The sequence below is a fragment of the Lonchura striata genome, chromosome 5 (genome assembly GCF_050655825.1).
Source record: "Lonchura striata isolate lonStrDom1 chromosome 5, ASM5065582v1, whole genome shotgun sequence".
In the NCBI taxonomy this organism is placed as follows: Eukaryota; Metazoa; Chordata; class Aves; order Passeriformes; family Estrildidae; genus Lonchura; species Lonchura striata.
Genome location: NC_140707.1, coordinates 23,819,375 through 23,835,210, shown reverse-complemented (window position 1 = coordinate 23,835,210; position 15,836 = coordinate 23,819,375). Strand labels below are relative to the sequence as shown.

Here is a 15,836-nt window from a genome sequence, read left to right as displayed (position 1 = left end):
AGACAAGCAAGGTTACTCTAAAACTGACACACCAGACAGTCAGTGCTAAGTTTATCAAGCAAAAACAAAACGTTTCTGATGACTCCAAGAGAGCTTTTATCCATTCAAGATATTAAAGGGATGACAGATATTTCATAGACATAGAATCATCAAGGTTGGAAAGGACCTCCAAGATCATGAAGTCCAACCCTTGGCCAATCATCACATTGTCAACTAAACCACAGCACTAAGTGCCACATACAGTCATCTCTTCAACACTTCCAGGGATGGCAACTCCACCCATTCCAAATGTTTAGCCATTTCAGTGAAGAAATTCTCCTGATGTCCAACTTGAACCTCCCCTGCTGCAGCCTGAGGCCATTTCATCCCATCCTACCATTATCTGCCTGAGGGAAGAGGCCAACCCCACATCTCTTCTCAGGTGCTTGTACAGAGCAAAAAAGGACTGCCCTGAGCTCCTCTTCTCCAGCTCCCTCAGCCATTCCTCACAGGACTTGTGCTCCAGACCATCCACAAGTTCTGCTGCTCACATCCACAGAACTGGCTCTGTTCTCACTCATGGTTTGATTTCTACTAGACTTTTCATCATTTTGTGACTAATTTCTCTAACTGGCCACCCACTGTATTTTTCTAAACATGTGAAGAAACCACTGTGCATTTAACCACTTCTCATGTAAACATATCATTAATTGCACAAATTAAAATGCAGAGCAAATCTCTCTTTTCAAAGTATCATCAGCTTCTATGACAATGCTTAAATGGACAACATATAAAATAAAAGTTTTAAATTGCATCCTGATTTTCTCCTATTAATATCCAACAGGTGCATGGAGTACCAGCACTACTCAGACCACCACTGAGACAAAACACAAAGTCAGCTTTTACAAGCTCTGTATGGGTGGCTGCTTTATGCAATTTATTGCAGCAGAAGCCACATTAAAACTTGGTGTGAGGTCTTTGGGAGAAGGCCTTAGGCAGTGATGCTGCAGCAGGAAGGGGCTGCAGCCTCCCCTGCACCAGATGAGAGCAGAGCAGGACAAGCAGGCTGAACACAAGAACACAACACAGTCCTGAACTCCAAATCACTTTGAGGAGGAGACAAGACTGCCTATATTAAACAGTCTGCCAAACAATGATGTCAGCCAAGCTTTAGGATTGTATTTCCCTGTTTTTTAATCTCTTCTTCATCAAATCAACACTATATTGTTCAACAATAAGCACAGCTGATTCTGCCCTTTATGCAGAATGAAGCATTTACCAGCTGTCTCAAAGTCATGAAAGAGCAAAAGGTATTTGGGCATCCTAGTACATCAAAATATCAAAGCATTCCAGCATGGTTACGCTTACTTCTGTGTTAACATTAAAGAAAAATAAACTTACAGTGATCTCGTACTGCATTTGTATAATAAACAATTAATCTACATACTTGTAAAAAGTTACTGATTAAAAAAATTAAATTGACAGATTAACTGCACAAGAAGAGAGGCTGTAATATAATAATACTTAAAAGCTGTAACATAATTCTCCCCCACAGCTCCTGGCTAAGGAGAGATTGACATAACTTTTCAACATCCCTAGCTAATACATTGGCAAAAGGCAGAAGATTTTATATGCCTCCTGTGAAAGGTTTTGTTAAAATTGCATCTATTTTCTGCAGCAGATCTTATAAATCCAAATCCATCTGCAAATATCCCTCAGCTTCCAGAGCACTGAAGCCATCAGGAACCCAGCTCATCTGAGATCAATGATGAAATCCCTGCCTTCCCACATGCTCTGTGTCATATGCAGATTGCATATTGCCTGAAAAATAAATAGCAAACCCCTGACAAAAAGGCAAGGTAGGGATTTATTCTTGCTTTGCTTGTGGGGACCACATATTTGAGCTTTAACCCTAAAAGTTCCAGGAAGCCAAAGAGGAAATCAGAACAAACAAATCAAGCACAGCACAGTTTTTCCAGGTTTGCCACAGCTCTTTCAGCAGTTCCAGTAGGAATTGGTCTCCTTGTACATTGGTTTTTAAATGTCTGAGACCATTATCTACTTAGAAACACTCTTTGGTCCTTCTTGTGCCCTGGACCGTGTTCTCAAGTGTGCCTAAGACTAAACAAGGCTTTGAGTATTCACCAGTTTATTTTTGCTACAGTCTACCTTGTATTTACTTTTCCTAGATACATCCTTAAATCACTTGAGAATCAATAGCCTCAAATCTTCCTAGGAAAAAGCATTACAGTGTGTGCTGTGAGCTAACCCTTCTCATCAGACACTTATGAAAACCTGGCTCCACAAGAACACTTATCAGAGAAATCCCCAAAATTCCCTTCCCTGCCCTCACCACACCACAGTATGTGATGTGCCACAGCCATTTCCTCCTCCTGAGGGTGCACATAACTGCAGCAGCTGAGATAATGCTGCAAGCATGGAGAAATACTAACTTTTGGAATGGAAAAATGATAGTTTGGACAGTAATTGCAGGCTATCATAAATGCCAGAGTTACTTAATTGCAAGACAGAACAAAGGCTGGCCCCAGTTTGAGGCAGTTAAACTCCACAGCAATCAAAATAAAAATAAAAAGTCTTTGACACAAATGTACTTTTTTTGTTTTTTACTGGAAATTGTAAAGCATCTCAGCAAATCAGAGGTTGAGACAGCCAAACTACAGGTCTCCTCTCCATGAAGACCCCGGCCTGGGGCCTTTGGGCTTTCTGGGAAGGAGACAAAATAAAAAAAGGAACATCCACAAACTTGAAATATTCTTTTCAAAAATACCAGCCATCAGGCAGGTCAAAGGGAGGCAGGCACTGCAAAGTCAGGCATTGCTTTGCAGAGACCTGGAGCCATGACAGAGTTTGTCTGGTATTTCAGATATGATCTCATCTCCACCCATGGGCACTTTGGTTATGGAATCAAATCCCTAACAAGTAATGAATGTATTGATTTGGCACATAAAGTTCACTTCATTATTCTCCAAAATCTAGAGTTATATTTACTTATATTTATTATATATCTATATTATAGAGTTATATTTACTTCTATTTAGCATATGCAACAACTAATAAAGCACTTGAGGTAGTATAGGCTGAAGACTCAAATTATACTTTTACAACACTGTGATGGGCCAGTTGTCTCCTTTAAGCAGCCCCCTCTTTAGCAATATTATTTAATTTTTGCCTCTCCATCTCCTTTTCTTCAAACCAATTACCCCTGTGCCCATTCCTTCAATTTATTTTTGAGGCACCTAGGCTGTGAGAAGTAAGAAGAAAAAAAAAGTATTTTAAATTGAAAAAAATCTTTATAAATCTTGAACTTATTTTTAATAAAAAAAAAAAAACTAAAAAAAAAAAAAAAAACCTTGAGGCAGTGTGAAAAACTCTTTATGTATTATCCTTTCATAGGAACTTTTCTCCCCAGGCTAGTTCACTGTTATTACTAATAAAGAGTTCTAGCTCCTTACTCTTTTCCCCTTCTCCTTTCCTTTTTGACACACTGTATTCACTTTTGAAAGGAATTAGGAATTTTGAGTCCTTTCCATACCTGGTGTGTTAGCTGCTACAGAGGCCTCTCATTAGTAGGCTACATAAATGATACTTGAAGCCATAATGGTGCAGAACAATTTTCTAAAGGAACTATTTATTCATGTGATAAGAAGTGTCTCACTTGTTTTCCATATAAATATATCTGATTAATTTAATTTTTCTATTTTGAAAGCCCATTAAACTGCAGTCTGCCTTTGACAAAATGGTACAGAGATTCACAATATTATACAAAGTTTTTGTTTGGTTTATAATAAGTTTTATTAACTATTATTTTGTGATGTAGTTTCTTGTGCTCAGATTTTGAGAATGACAGGTAAAATTCTACTGAAAATGGAAACATATAATGAGACTTCCTATCTGGGTCCAAAAAATGCAAGTTTCAAGAGAAAAACCAAAATTATCTCAAGCTATTAAGTGTAAGAGCCGCCGATTAGGAACATAAAGGCAGAAACCATTGAGAGAAACTCAAGGCATAGGGAACCTGATTAAATCTCAAACTATTCTTCTGTCTGTCCTTGAGGCATGATTGCCAGCTTCTGCACAGAAATAACTCCAAATCTGCCACCAGGTGCTGGTGAAATAACCTCACTCTAGAAAGATGCACACCTCATTTAGATGGTACTTTTATCCATGGAAGCCACCAAGGAACCATGACAAAGGAAAGAATATTCTTGAGACCAATGACATTATCTGGATCACAGATAATGTAAAAATAATAAAATTACTTGATCACCAGGTCATTCTCCTGTGCTTGTGGGGTTTTAGTGGGTTATAGAACAGAGCTATAGTCCATGAGCTCTGGCTCTGCTCATGAGCACTGCACAGTGGGCACCTGCATTCTCACCAAAAGTTATAATTGAAAAGCAAGTTATAAACTCACAAGAATAGTGCTCACCTTCCTCAGTTTATGAGAAGGATCATTTTCAGAAAGCAATTGATAGGATTCTGAAGTCCTGCTGTTCCTTTCACCTCTAGAACAAGGCTTTTGCTTTTTTATTTTTTGTCCTCAAATAGCTCCCTATAGAAAACTGAATGAAGCTACTTCATAAAGAAATCAAATTCCTCTCTCATCTATTAGTACAGTAATAGAACACAATCCTTAGCACCCAGAGAGCAGCCTCCCACCTTTGATTTTTAGTTTGGACAAGGACCTGTGCTGCAAACAGAGCATTTCTATCTTCATCGAACCTCACCTTGATAATTACCATGCTCAAACCAGCATTAAAATTAAGGTAGTGGTTTGACTTCTATTCATCACCATGATGAAGGATCCAGAAGCATTAGAACTTCAAATTATCCAACTGAAAGAGATACACCTCCCTATTTTTTGTATTTGCTGAATTTTTGTTTAAAAAAAAAATGCAGCAGTGGCACATTCATTACCGTGACCAAACTCTTTTGCCACTTTTATCCTTTATTAGCAACACTAACAGGTGAGCAAAGGACTTGATAGTAGTCCTGGTAATTTACAACATTTCCTCTCTCTGCTTTCCCAGCTGCACAAAACCCTCTCCATGACACTCAGACCAAGACAATGACTCTATTTTTGTCACATTGCCACCCTTCAAACCATCCAGACACTTACCAGCACTACAATTTCCTGTTGCATCATGTTGGACCTGTGAGCAGTACCCAGGCCTCTTTCAGCATTGACCTTTCTGCAACATGTGTTGGGTCCCGTGGGCCATCGTGAAAATAATTGTACAAACCACACCTTTGGCTGGAGATTAACAGATCCAACAGGAGAGAAGCTCTGCTGTTCCAAAGCCCTCACTGAGAAGTTGTACTCTTTTTTGGATCAACACACAGAGAGAGGGCTTGGGGATCATTTTAGAGACAGAAAAAGAAAGCAGACCTGAGGAGCTTAAAAGAAGGAAGGGGTGGATAGGACTGATTTATACACTCGGAGGAAGAATAATAGTTCCAAATTATTTGGAATTTACAGCATCTGCTGTTTGACCAAAACAGGTTCTCACAGGTGCTGGTTGTATTAATCATAACACACACTTGGGAACACATTTTCTACTCACATGGTAAATATGAGTCAAGCTACTTTTTTCATAACTCCATTCCCTCCTAAAAATAAACCCAGCTAATATGCACACCTATTTCTAATTGAGCAGAGAAAAAATAATTAATTAACAAATCACCCCACCCTCAAAAGCACAGAAAACCAACTGTTAAGTGGGAATCAATGCAAATATTCATGCCTAGCTGTGGTAAGTCATTAATTTCATGTTCAGTTGCAGCTTGCAAATGCAGAGCTAGGCTTGCACATATAGTACATAATCACAATTTTCTCTCCAAATCCTGCATTTCACAGGCAGTTAATTGCCTCTCCATTTGTAGAGGGAAAAAATAGCAATGCAAACTTATAGAACACTTTACCAGGCAGTATATTTAAAATTTATCCCAGCTTCAAACACATTACTAATTTCAAAATGACACTAGATTAAAAAAGCAGTGATTTAGATTTCCACATCAAATCACCCAGTTTTGACTGTCCAGCCAGTTGAGGCTTGTTTGTTTGTTTTTTTTTTTTTCTTTTCTTCTGGTAACTCATTTCCCAAGAGCTTGACTCCTTTGCACAGCTGGTGCTTCTGCAGCAGAGCACTCAGGACCATCACATTCAGTGATTGCTATGGATTCCTATCTACACCATTTTTTTGAGGAATACAGTTAGGAAAGGGAAATACAGTCCTAATGTTACTAAACTAGTTAATCCTTTACATATGGAATGGAGAAAAAGAGTTTTCCTGGCCAGGAAAGCTTTCTCACAACTGGTTTGTAGAAAGGCTAATGCAAATGATAGGAGTAAGGTGGTACTCCAGCCAAAAACAAGGAGAATGTTTTAAATGAGACAATTTGAGGATGCTGATGTTTCAAATCTGCTTCTCTAAGGTGTTTTTATAACATCCAAGATTACACAGCCTTAAACCCACATCTAGATCACATTTCTTGCTGAGAAAATCACCTATATTTTTATTAATTATGTATACAGACTCCAAATAGTAAAATCCCTACATCTGGGATAGGGGATAGTTCTGCAATAGATAGGCTCACTGTATGAAAAATGTGCCATATCACCATCAAAATGGGCTTCTTGTTCTAGGGAAGAAACTGTCACTTAGACAGGCTCTAAGTAATAGAAAGTTCAGAATGAAGTCTCAGTCTATAAATCACAATTTGATTAAACATCAACAAGTGTTCAGTGGCCCAGTTTCAGCACTCTCAGTGCATACTGAATTAACTGTCTTCAGAACCCTGTAGCTACACAAGTAAACATTTCACCTTCCTAATTAGCAACTGTTCCTACATCCAAGTTTTATCAAAGATAAAAGGTCTAAACTATGCTTAGAATTGTGAATTGCCTATTTTCCAACTATAACAGCAAGGAACTACACCAAGTCTAGGAATTACTTGACTTCTCTTACATGATGAGATCTAACCATAAAAGAATCTATTTTGTTTTCCTAGGTTTACAAGTAGCACATGCTGAAATATATCTGTTGCTTACATATTTTTCAGTCAATTTCACAATCCTATTTCCACAATTTCACAATCCTATGTTGTTGGTTCTATATATAAGTTTGTACATTCATACACTTATATACACACTTTCATTTAAAATAAACTCAATCCTAGATCTCTTGAAAATGAAGCTATCTTATTTTTTAGTACATATAGACATTTTTGGCTCATTACCCAGCACCCCTTCCCCCACAGGCAATGACTTGAACTGACAATGATTCTGTGGCTCCAGTTCCATTCACTTGACAGGCCACAAACTTCAGCTGCTGTTGAGAAAGTCAATTATTTAAAGCTGAGTAGCTTAATGGCTGCTGGCTACTTTGTTCAAGGTGTAGTATTGCTATGGCCAGAAGTTTTGGGGAGAGGGGGGGAGAACTAAAGATTAAGTCTTTTGTAGTTGTTTGAAGTAGAACAAAGGGGACAAAAAAATAAAAAACAAATGAACTGCTAATAAATATGAGATTCACCACTCTCTGTAAGTCATAGCCTTAGGAACTCATCCAATAAAAAAAATCCAACACAAAATCTGAGCAAACAAAGCCAGAACCCTCTCTTTGCTGTTTGCTTAATGCAGAGCCCAGGGTCGAGTATGGGGTTCTAGACTTGAACTTTCTAAAGCCTTTCCCCACACCTGGGAAGACACAGAGAAGCCAGGTGTATATTTGTCATACATACACAGTTTCAAAGCTCACTCAGGCTGAGGGATGGTACACTGCATACTTAACTAGATTTAAATATCCTGAAATCAGATATCTATTTCAGTTACTGCAAACACTTAGAGTAAATTAGTGTGCAAATGAACAAAGATTTTGGCCCTAAGCCTCCAGCCTATGCAGATCATGAGGCAAGGACAAATCAAATACCCAGAGGAGCAAGATGCAAGCTGCCCTCCCCACTGCTGCAGCCTGGAAGGAGAAAGGATCATCTCCAGGGTAAAGCTTGGGCAGCCTCCTGTAACGTGCACTGAGCAGCTTGCTGTCCCTTAGCCTTTGCTGGCAAAGGAACAGCAGGGACAGAAGTCTGAAGAGCCCCTGGGAGGTTGCCCACAGGGAGGGTGAGCCTGTGGGATATTGCTGCAATGCTGTGAAGGTACCTCCAGACAATACTGAGCTCTGAGCTGCCCCAAGGAGCATGGTTGAGCGGCCTCACCGCTCCTGAGAGGAGGGACAGGCTCCACAGAGCCTGGCTGCAGAGCCATGGGAGTAGCATTTCACCATCTTCATGTGACTGCACACTCAGCCCTCTTCTCAGCTGCAAAATCCCCGCCACAGAGTCAAATCCCCAGCAGCAGCCATACTTACACAACCTCCAGGTGCACAGAACAAAACCATGGCCTTCCCCTCGCACGCCGGAGCTGCCACTTTCTTTTCCTGTCTCCAGGTGCTCTCCAGCGGTGGTCAGTCAGTGACATGCACTGATTTCACATCTGTCCAACACCATTTAAACCTGTGCTCCACAAGCTGCTGAATTCAGCCACCAGCTTACCATGGGAAAGGCACAGAAATGCAGCACTCCTCTTCACTGCCACTCTCAGATACTTTCCATGCTTAGTGGTGTAAATACAATCACCTGTGCAAGCTGCTGGAGGGGCACAGGTTGTGCTCGTCAGCCCCAAAAAGCAGTAGAGGTGGAGCAATAAATAAACAGCTGTGACAGAGAAAAGCTGTCCTGCTCCCAATCAAGTCAATGGCAAAATTCCCAACAAGAAGCAGTGTTGCACCCTGCATCGGCAGCCAAGAGCTCAGTGTAACAATTTTACTTTTTCTGTGTCTTCCTGTGCAGCTTTCTAAAGCAAAGAAATTCCCAGTGTGTTCCTTGCACGGCGTATCCCTTATCCTCTGGCTGGAAACACAAGAAAACTCTTTGTGCCCGGACCCTGCGCTGTAACTCTGATCACATTTCAGCACAGCTGATAAATAAAGAAAAGCCTTACATGGCAGTCTTCACTCAAGACACTTAAATCTGCAGCTTCAAATCCGCTTTATGCACTTTCAGTCACGTCAAAGTAAAACACTTTCTCCTAGGGAAAAAAAAAACCGAGGGTGGTAGAAAAAGCCTCTGGGCTCTCCTGGACCATTTCACAAATGGAACATTTACTTTCTGTTTGGTGTAAAGTGACAGCTGGCTTATTAGAACTGACACTGATCCTCCCAAGAGGATTTCAGGGAGCGAGTCACACAGGTGAAGGTCAACACAGCAAAGGAATTAAATGGAGAGAGGAAGGAAGCTACTTCTTCCTGAGGACAGAAATTAGCTAACAGAAAAACTATTACTAAAGCAGCCCTCGCTGACTGGAAACACACTACTTGCAATAGGTTTTGTTCTTGAGAAATGCTTCCAAGACACTTTTTGGATGTAAGTTTTGATGTCTTGTCACCAGCTCAGTGTGCTGCAGTCAGGACCCCAGTGCAGTCTCCACCTGCAGTAAGGGCTCAGTGAGCACAGCTTGCACCCTGTCACCATCTGACTGACACAGCACCAAAGGCAGCACCTGAAATACCCTCGTTTACTAATCATCACTTCTGACATATGTGAAAAGGATCATTAACGTGGGATGACATATTTTAGAGTGAATAAGACGACACAGCCACACTGCCTGAGTTTTAACTCCTCTGCAGGCACAAACAGCTGGCCGCAGAGCTGCATGAGTTCTAGCCCTGGAAATTACCTCCCTGCAGCCCCAGGACCTTGGCTGCTGCCCCACAGCAAAACCTGGAGAAGGATTTCACCCCCACAAGAGGAGACACAGAGCTGGTGAGAGAGGGTGTAGCTGGTGCATAGCTATGGAAAGAAATGGGGTTTAAACCTTGGCCAGAGGCAGAATTCCTGCCTCAGACAAGCTGCACTGTCTTCTTGTGTGCAAAACCCTAATGGGAGACAGAGCTCGTGCTGCCCCCATGGATTTTTATTTCTTTTCATGTTTGCTCTGCTGAAGTTAAAGCAGAGCAAACATGAAAATAAATAAATAATAAAAAAAGAAATGTTTCACTGAAACATTTCAATGAAAGATTTTCTCTGTGCTGAGTAGGGGAGCATATCTGTGTCCCGGCTAGCACACTCAGTCACACCAAGCATGTGGGTGCTGTTCCCCAGGGAGCTGACCTGGACAGCCTGGCAGCCTGGCATGGGCACTGCAGGACAGCTCTCAGCCACCTGGGACTGTGCTCCAGCTCAAAGCCAGGCTTGACCTTTTTTGAGAATGCTTGGATGAGGCCAATACCAAATTACTTTGTTGTGAGCCATTCCTTGGGAGCCCCCACAGCCAGTGGGTTTGTTCCACCTTGCACAATTTAAGGGAGCAGGAGAACAGCAGAAAGTGCAAAGTCCTCCCTCAGTCAGCATAGCCTCCTCTGGAAAACTCTTACTCTGAATATTTCAACTCACTTCCAGAACTGGTTTTAACTCTTTCCTAACCAAGAATGCAAAAAGCATCAGAGCTCTCAGTAACCCACCACCATTCTGGGTTTCCCTAACAATCAGTGAGTTTGGGGTTGCATGGAGAGGTCACTAACTTAATCTTTTAGGTACCAGCCCCTCTGGTTTTAATCTCATCCCTCTCCAGGTATTCTTGTATGAAGAGTTCACAAGTTCACAGATTTTTTTTATTATTTCATGTGGATATGACTTACTAAAAATTATGAGGGCTTTTCCTGGCCAGAGACAAATTAATGTGGCTCTACTGACTACACTGGGACTCTGCCAGGGTGGAGAGTCTGGGGATGTGAGGGTATCAAAACAACATCATTTCTCTAGAAGTAGCTAGGTGCCAGGTCTCCCTTAGATCTGAAAAAAAGAAAAATTCTCAGTAACTCAGAATTATCGCAATTTTGATAAGTTAGAATTCTGATATCAGAAATTTTCATGTGTAGCTCCATGTGACAAATCTCAGGACCACCCAAACAAGATTTTTGTCCCTTGAGCCAACTGAGGATGAAGGTGCGAAAATAAGCATGTTTGAGATGTAAATTTGATTTTATAGGTTTTTCCTGTATGACAGGAGAGCTGGCCAGGTTTAAATTCACAAAATGTTCTGAATTTCCTAGATGACTTAGAGTGGCACAGAGCAGGTGTGTTATCCCAATATGTCTCAACTTTCCCAGAAAAATATGAGTGAGAAATCCATCTTTCCAGTTCTCAGACCCCATGAGAGCAACTGGATTTCAAGGATACTCAGAAATATGCAAAGGAAGGCAGGATCTGAGAAGTTTGGCTCAAGCTCTAAATTTTTGCAGAGTCCCAGTGATCTACTCCAGTTTCAATCGATAGTTTCAATTCTGAGGCTCTGGATAATACCCTGAGATTGAGCACATCTCCGTGGAAGACCCCAAGGAATAGTTATAGATAATCAAATACATTCCTCAGCTCTAAAAAATTTCTATGAAATACCACTTGCATACTATATATGTATATATTCAGATAATATAGAGCACACACTCAAAGAACATTGAAGGTACAAATGAACCAATAGCTAGCTGTAATCTCTTTTAAAGATCACAAGCCTGTTAAAATGTTTTCAAGCATGAGCCTACCCAAAAGCTGTGGATTTCTTGTCTTCTCCTGGGATCCCAGCACCAGGTGTTTTCCCTTCACCTGCAGAAGTTCAGGCCTTCCTAGGGCTTTTTCTTTGGAATCTGAAGTCTGTGGAATGAATACTTTTCACCAGACCATCTTCCCCCTGCCACCTCCCACCCCGTGGACCTCTGCAGATGGAGGGTTGTAGTCCAGAAAGCACAGGGAAAGAGCTGAGCTGCTGGACTTGTAACTGGACACAATCCACTTACAAGCCCAATTAGAAAAGTTATGGTTAATCCCCACTAGGGAGGGAGGCAGGCAGGCAGAAGCAAAGAAGAAATCTTGTTTAAGAGATAAGAAAATGGTGTTCTGAAGTCCTTCTCTTTGTGCTTAGCTGAAGTTTCTCCACTGGGTGCTCTGTGCAGTTCTCCCAGACAAATCCAGCCTTCGTCTCATGACTTACATTACCCAAAGAGAGTTTTCCAGTAACCAGGAAGAGGGCACAGGTATCCTCTGGATTTCTTTTTGGACAGCACTTCTGCCTCTGACACTCTCAGAGACCCCTACAAAGGGCTAAGACAGCCCCTACACCCAAAAACATTTCCATATGGATTGGTGCCATGCATTTTATGGCCCATTAAGAACAGGTAGCTGTCGGAACTCAAAATGTCCCTCAGACATTTTTGGATGTTCTGGACCCAGGTCAGAAGCATTTGAGACCTTGACAGGCAGCTGGAAACAGCTGTGATTTTGGGTTTGAGCCACGGAATGATTTACCAACCTTGCAGGAAGAACAAGAAGTCACAAAAGTTTAGATATTAGAGTAGAAGTAGTCACAAAGTAAAGGGAAGAATTTTTGAGGGCTGTACAGGGGGATTTTAGGTCTTGTACATGGGGGTCAGAAGTTTTAAGATGGAGGGATCTGGGCCTGCCCTGTCCTTCCTCTCTTCTTCCTTACCTCCATGTTCTTGATGATGTTGGCACTCAGATTGGTTTAGAGTAGAAAGGCATAATTTAATATAGGTAACAGGCATTGGGGAAAAACTATGAACATTTAAATTTAACATGTAATGTACCATATAAAAGACAGCAGCAGCCCTGGGCTGGGGAGAGAAGCAGTCAGGAGTCAGAGAGGATGTCAGGGTGTGTGTGTGCCTCTGCCTGAGCTGCTGAGCAAACCAGAGCAGCTCAAGAAGAGAATCTTTTAAATAACTTGCAATAAACTACCCTGAGACCGGACAACAGAAGAATACTGAGTCTTTCTTTGGAAGCTCGGGTTGGAGGAGAGACTTTTCCACCACACGGAGCCAGCCCTGACCTAGGGTGAGCTCTGGCAGGTAGCTACCTGGGGAGATGACTGAAGAATGAAGAATGGAGTTAATTGGGCCAGGTACACAGGAGGCAAAAGAAGTTTGGCAGGTGGTCGCTCATGCCACTCTAGCTGATTATCCTGCTAGGAAACCTTGCACTCTGTGACCACATTTGCTTTCCAGGCCCAGGAAAATATGTGCTTCCTCCTGTGTTCATTAATTTGGTATGAGGCCTGGTACTCAACTCCTGCAGGAAAAAAAAAGAGCTTTCCATGGCTGTGCCATCCCATGTGTGCCTTTCCAGCAACCTGCTTCAAGCCCTTTTTGTTTCCTCTTTGATCACCAGAGCTTTCTGCCAGAAATGACACATTAAATATTTGGCATTCAAGAAAATAAATAAAAAAGGTCAATGGGTGAAAAACATGTCCATGCACAGAATGGCAATCCTAAAGAAGTCAGGAGAAATGTCAGCGCCCTTTGGAAAAAAATCACACAGGCCAAAGGATGACTGCCAAAAAATACTAATTTCTTTTATTAGACAGTGCAGGTCTTAACCCCATTTTCCTTAATGCTTTAATACACATTTTACCTCATATGACACAGATGAAAATTTAATGCCACCTCAAAGAGTACAAGGGTGTATAAAAGAAGCAAAGAGACACATGGATTTCCTCTTTACCAAAGGGAAGTAAACAAACCCTTGTTTGTTACAGATAGTAAAATGCTAAAAATGCATAATCTATTTTTCAGTCTTCCAAGTATTCTCCCTATATACAGCCATGTCGACCTACCAAACCCATAAAATATTTCATTTTTGTCACTTTCTACACATGCAGCACAATTTCAACATCCAGCACAATGTATATTGTTCTTGGTGTGATTTTCAGGAAAAAAATTAAAATCCAACTGTCCAAGAACTGGAATCCTGCAGCATAAAACTCCAAACATTTTTGAAGTAAATATATTCTTGTGTCAATCAGCTCCAGTGAGATCCATCATTCCTATTTACCCATAGGCATAGGTTTCTGGAATATCAAACCCCAGGTAGGTTGGGGGCTTTTACACAATATTATGAAAATTAAATTAGAATTGATGTTGTTCTAGTATCTATCAGCCTTGACTTTAAGGCTGCTGCATTTAAAGAGAGGAAGGAGAGAAAAAGCAAGGAACAAAAAGGTTTCCATGAAAATTTCCCTGTTTCAGGAGAAACCTGGCTACCTACATCTGTCTTTTCACTACCTGGACATAGACCACTGTAAACAAAAACCATAGATATACCATTACAGGCTTTTTTCAGTCTGTCTGTAGAAACTGCCACATGTGCAACTGAGAAAAAGCACCTAACCCAGTAATAGCTTTCCCTTTCCAAGAGGAAATATTTGCCTCAGCGTTTCTAAACCATGCCACGTTTAGAAATACAGAAAAAAGTTCCCAAAAGGCTGAGCTATGTTCACTTTCCACAGGCATCAGATAAGACGCTTCACATAAAATGAAGGTATGGTTCAAAATTAAGTAGCAAAATAAAAAGGAATGCTGAGATTCAGAAACACAAGCCCTGAACAACAGAAAGAATTCAAAAAAGCTGTGTTATCATACACACATTCACTTCCTTTCTTACTTTCAAAGTCTATGAAAGTTCCAGTCCAAAATGCACTGATAGAAAAAGTTGCTCAACTGTTTAAACTTCACATTTAACACACTCACTGCCCTTACAAAGTGCCTGTATGGATTTAATCTCACAGACACCTCAGAAGATTATGGGCAGATACTATCACCCAACACCACTACCATTTGTCCTCATTTTCTTTCTGTATATACCAACAAATATCCTTTTTCTGCTTTTCCTACTGAAGCAGCCAATTACCTGCTGTGCTTTGTAAGCTTCCATCCACATTCCCCAGGAAACGGATAACGTGAAGTGCAGCACAGTGAGGAGAGCTCACTCAGATGCAAAATAATTCCCAACTTACTCATGTAAAGTCTCTCCACTGCATTCCCAGGCTGAGCTATGTGTTAACTGTATTTATTCACCACTGAAAGACTACACTTTACAGTTATAACCCTGGCAAACACTGAGCATTTCAATAATTCTGCTTTTTCCTTATCTGCACAAAGGGGTTTTATTTCTCTACCACAGCTGTACACAAAAGAATAGAGTGCCATTTCAACCCAAAACTCTCTGAAGTTACTACTTACCAGCTTGTGATTATATATTCAGCAAGCCCGAAGAGCTGAAAAGATTTTGTTGCAGGAGACAAAAGTTACAAAAAAGCAGGCAGAGTTACCAAAAATGAAGGGAACTAGCATAAATCCTCTCTTCATTCATCTACTTAAATGTTCCTGAAGACTAAAAAGGACCTTAAAGAAAGCACTCTCAGCAAAGACTACATCCTCTTGTCAGTCAAACCCTGCATAGTTTCAGCTAGGCATCCGTCCAAAAAAGACATGGAATTATTCTATTTTTGTCTCCCAATGCAAGTGGAAACATTTTTACAGATTTGTGGTGAGGATTTCAATTTTTGTAGTGGTCAGCTAGTAGAGGAATGTAATTAAAGACCCTGATAAATGAAAGATAGTCCAGAAAGGAGGAACTGGATAAATCTGGAGATAAATACCAATTCCATTACTATACAGTCTGATATAAAAACACATTAAAAACTTTCAATGAAGTTAAAAATCCAGATGTGGTTTACTGGAAGAAAGTTGTAAAAATCTTTTTTTTTAAAAGAGAATCGTTGTCAGTAGTGGGACACCAACACAGTTTCAACAAATGTATGCTGATATTTTTTAATTAAATAATTTTTAAAAAAAAATCTGATGGTAATATGCAGAGCACTAAAAGTTTGGTTTACCACCCATGTTAGGTCTGGTATGTTACTGGTTTTACACAACACAGGTGTTTCCTTAGAAGTACTTAATATGTTGCCTGTTGCTGTCTCACAAAATAAA

At 40.7% G+C, this 15,836-nt stretch overlaps 1 protein-coding gene across 4 annotated transcripts in view; it reads right to left on the bottom strand.

Annotated features, from left to right (window-relative positions):
* The window catches only part of INSC (INSC spindle orientation adaptor protein), a 139,943-nt gene extending 124,222 nt beyond the window's left edge, over window positions 1–15,721 (bottom strand). Inside the window, exon 1 of one of the 4 annotated variants that reach the window (XM_085580131.1) lies at window positions 15,084–15,721. Coding sequence is in view for 1 of the 4 variants with exons in the window: in XM_085580129.1 (XP_085436255.1) it covers window positions 8,367–8,476 (110 nt within the window). In the remaining 3 variants the exon portion in view is untranslated. Of the gene's footprint in view, window positions 1–8,366; window positions 10,020–14,751; window positions 15,060–15,083 lie in introns of those variants that run through there. The other 3 variants (XM_085580132.1, XM_085580129.1, XM_085580130.1) reach the window with 3 other exon arrangements.
* Window positions 15,722–15,836: the final 115 nt, after the last annotated feature.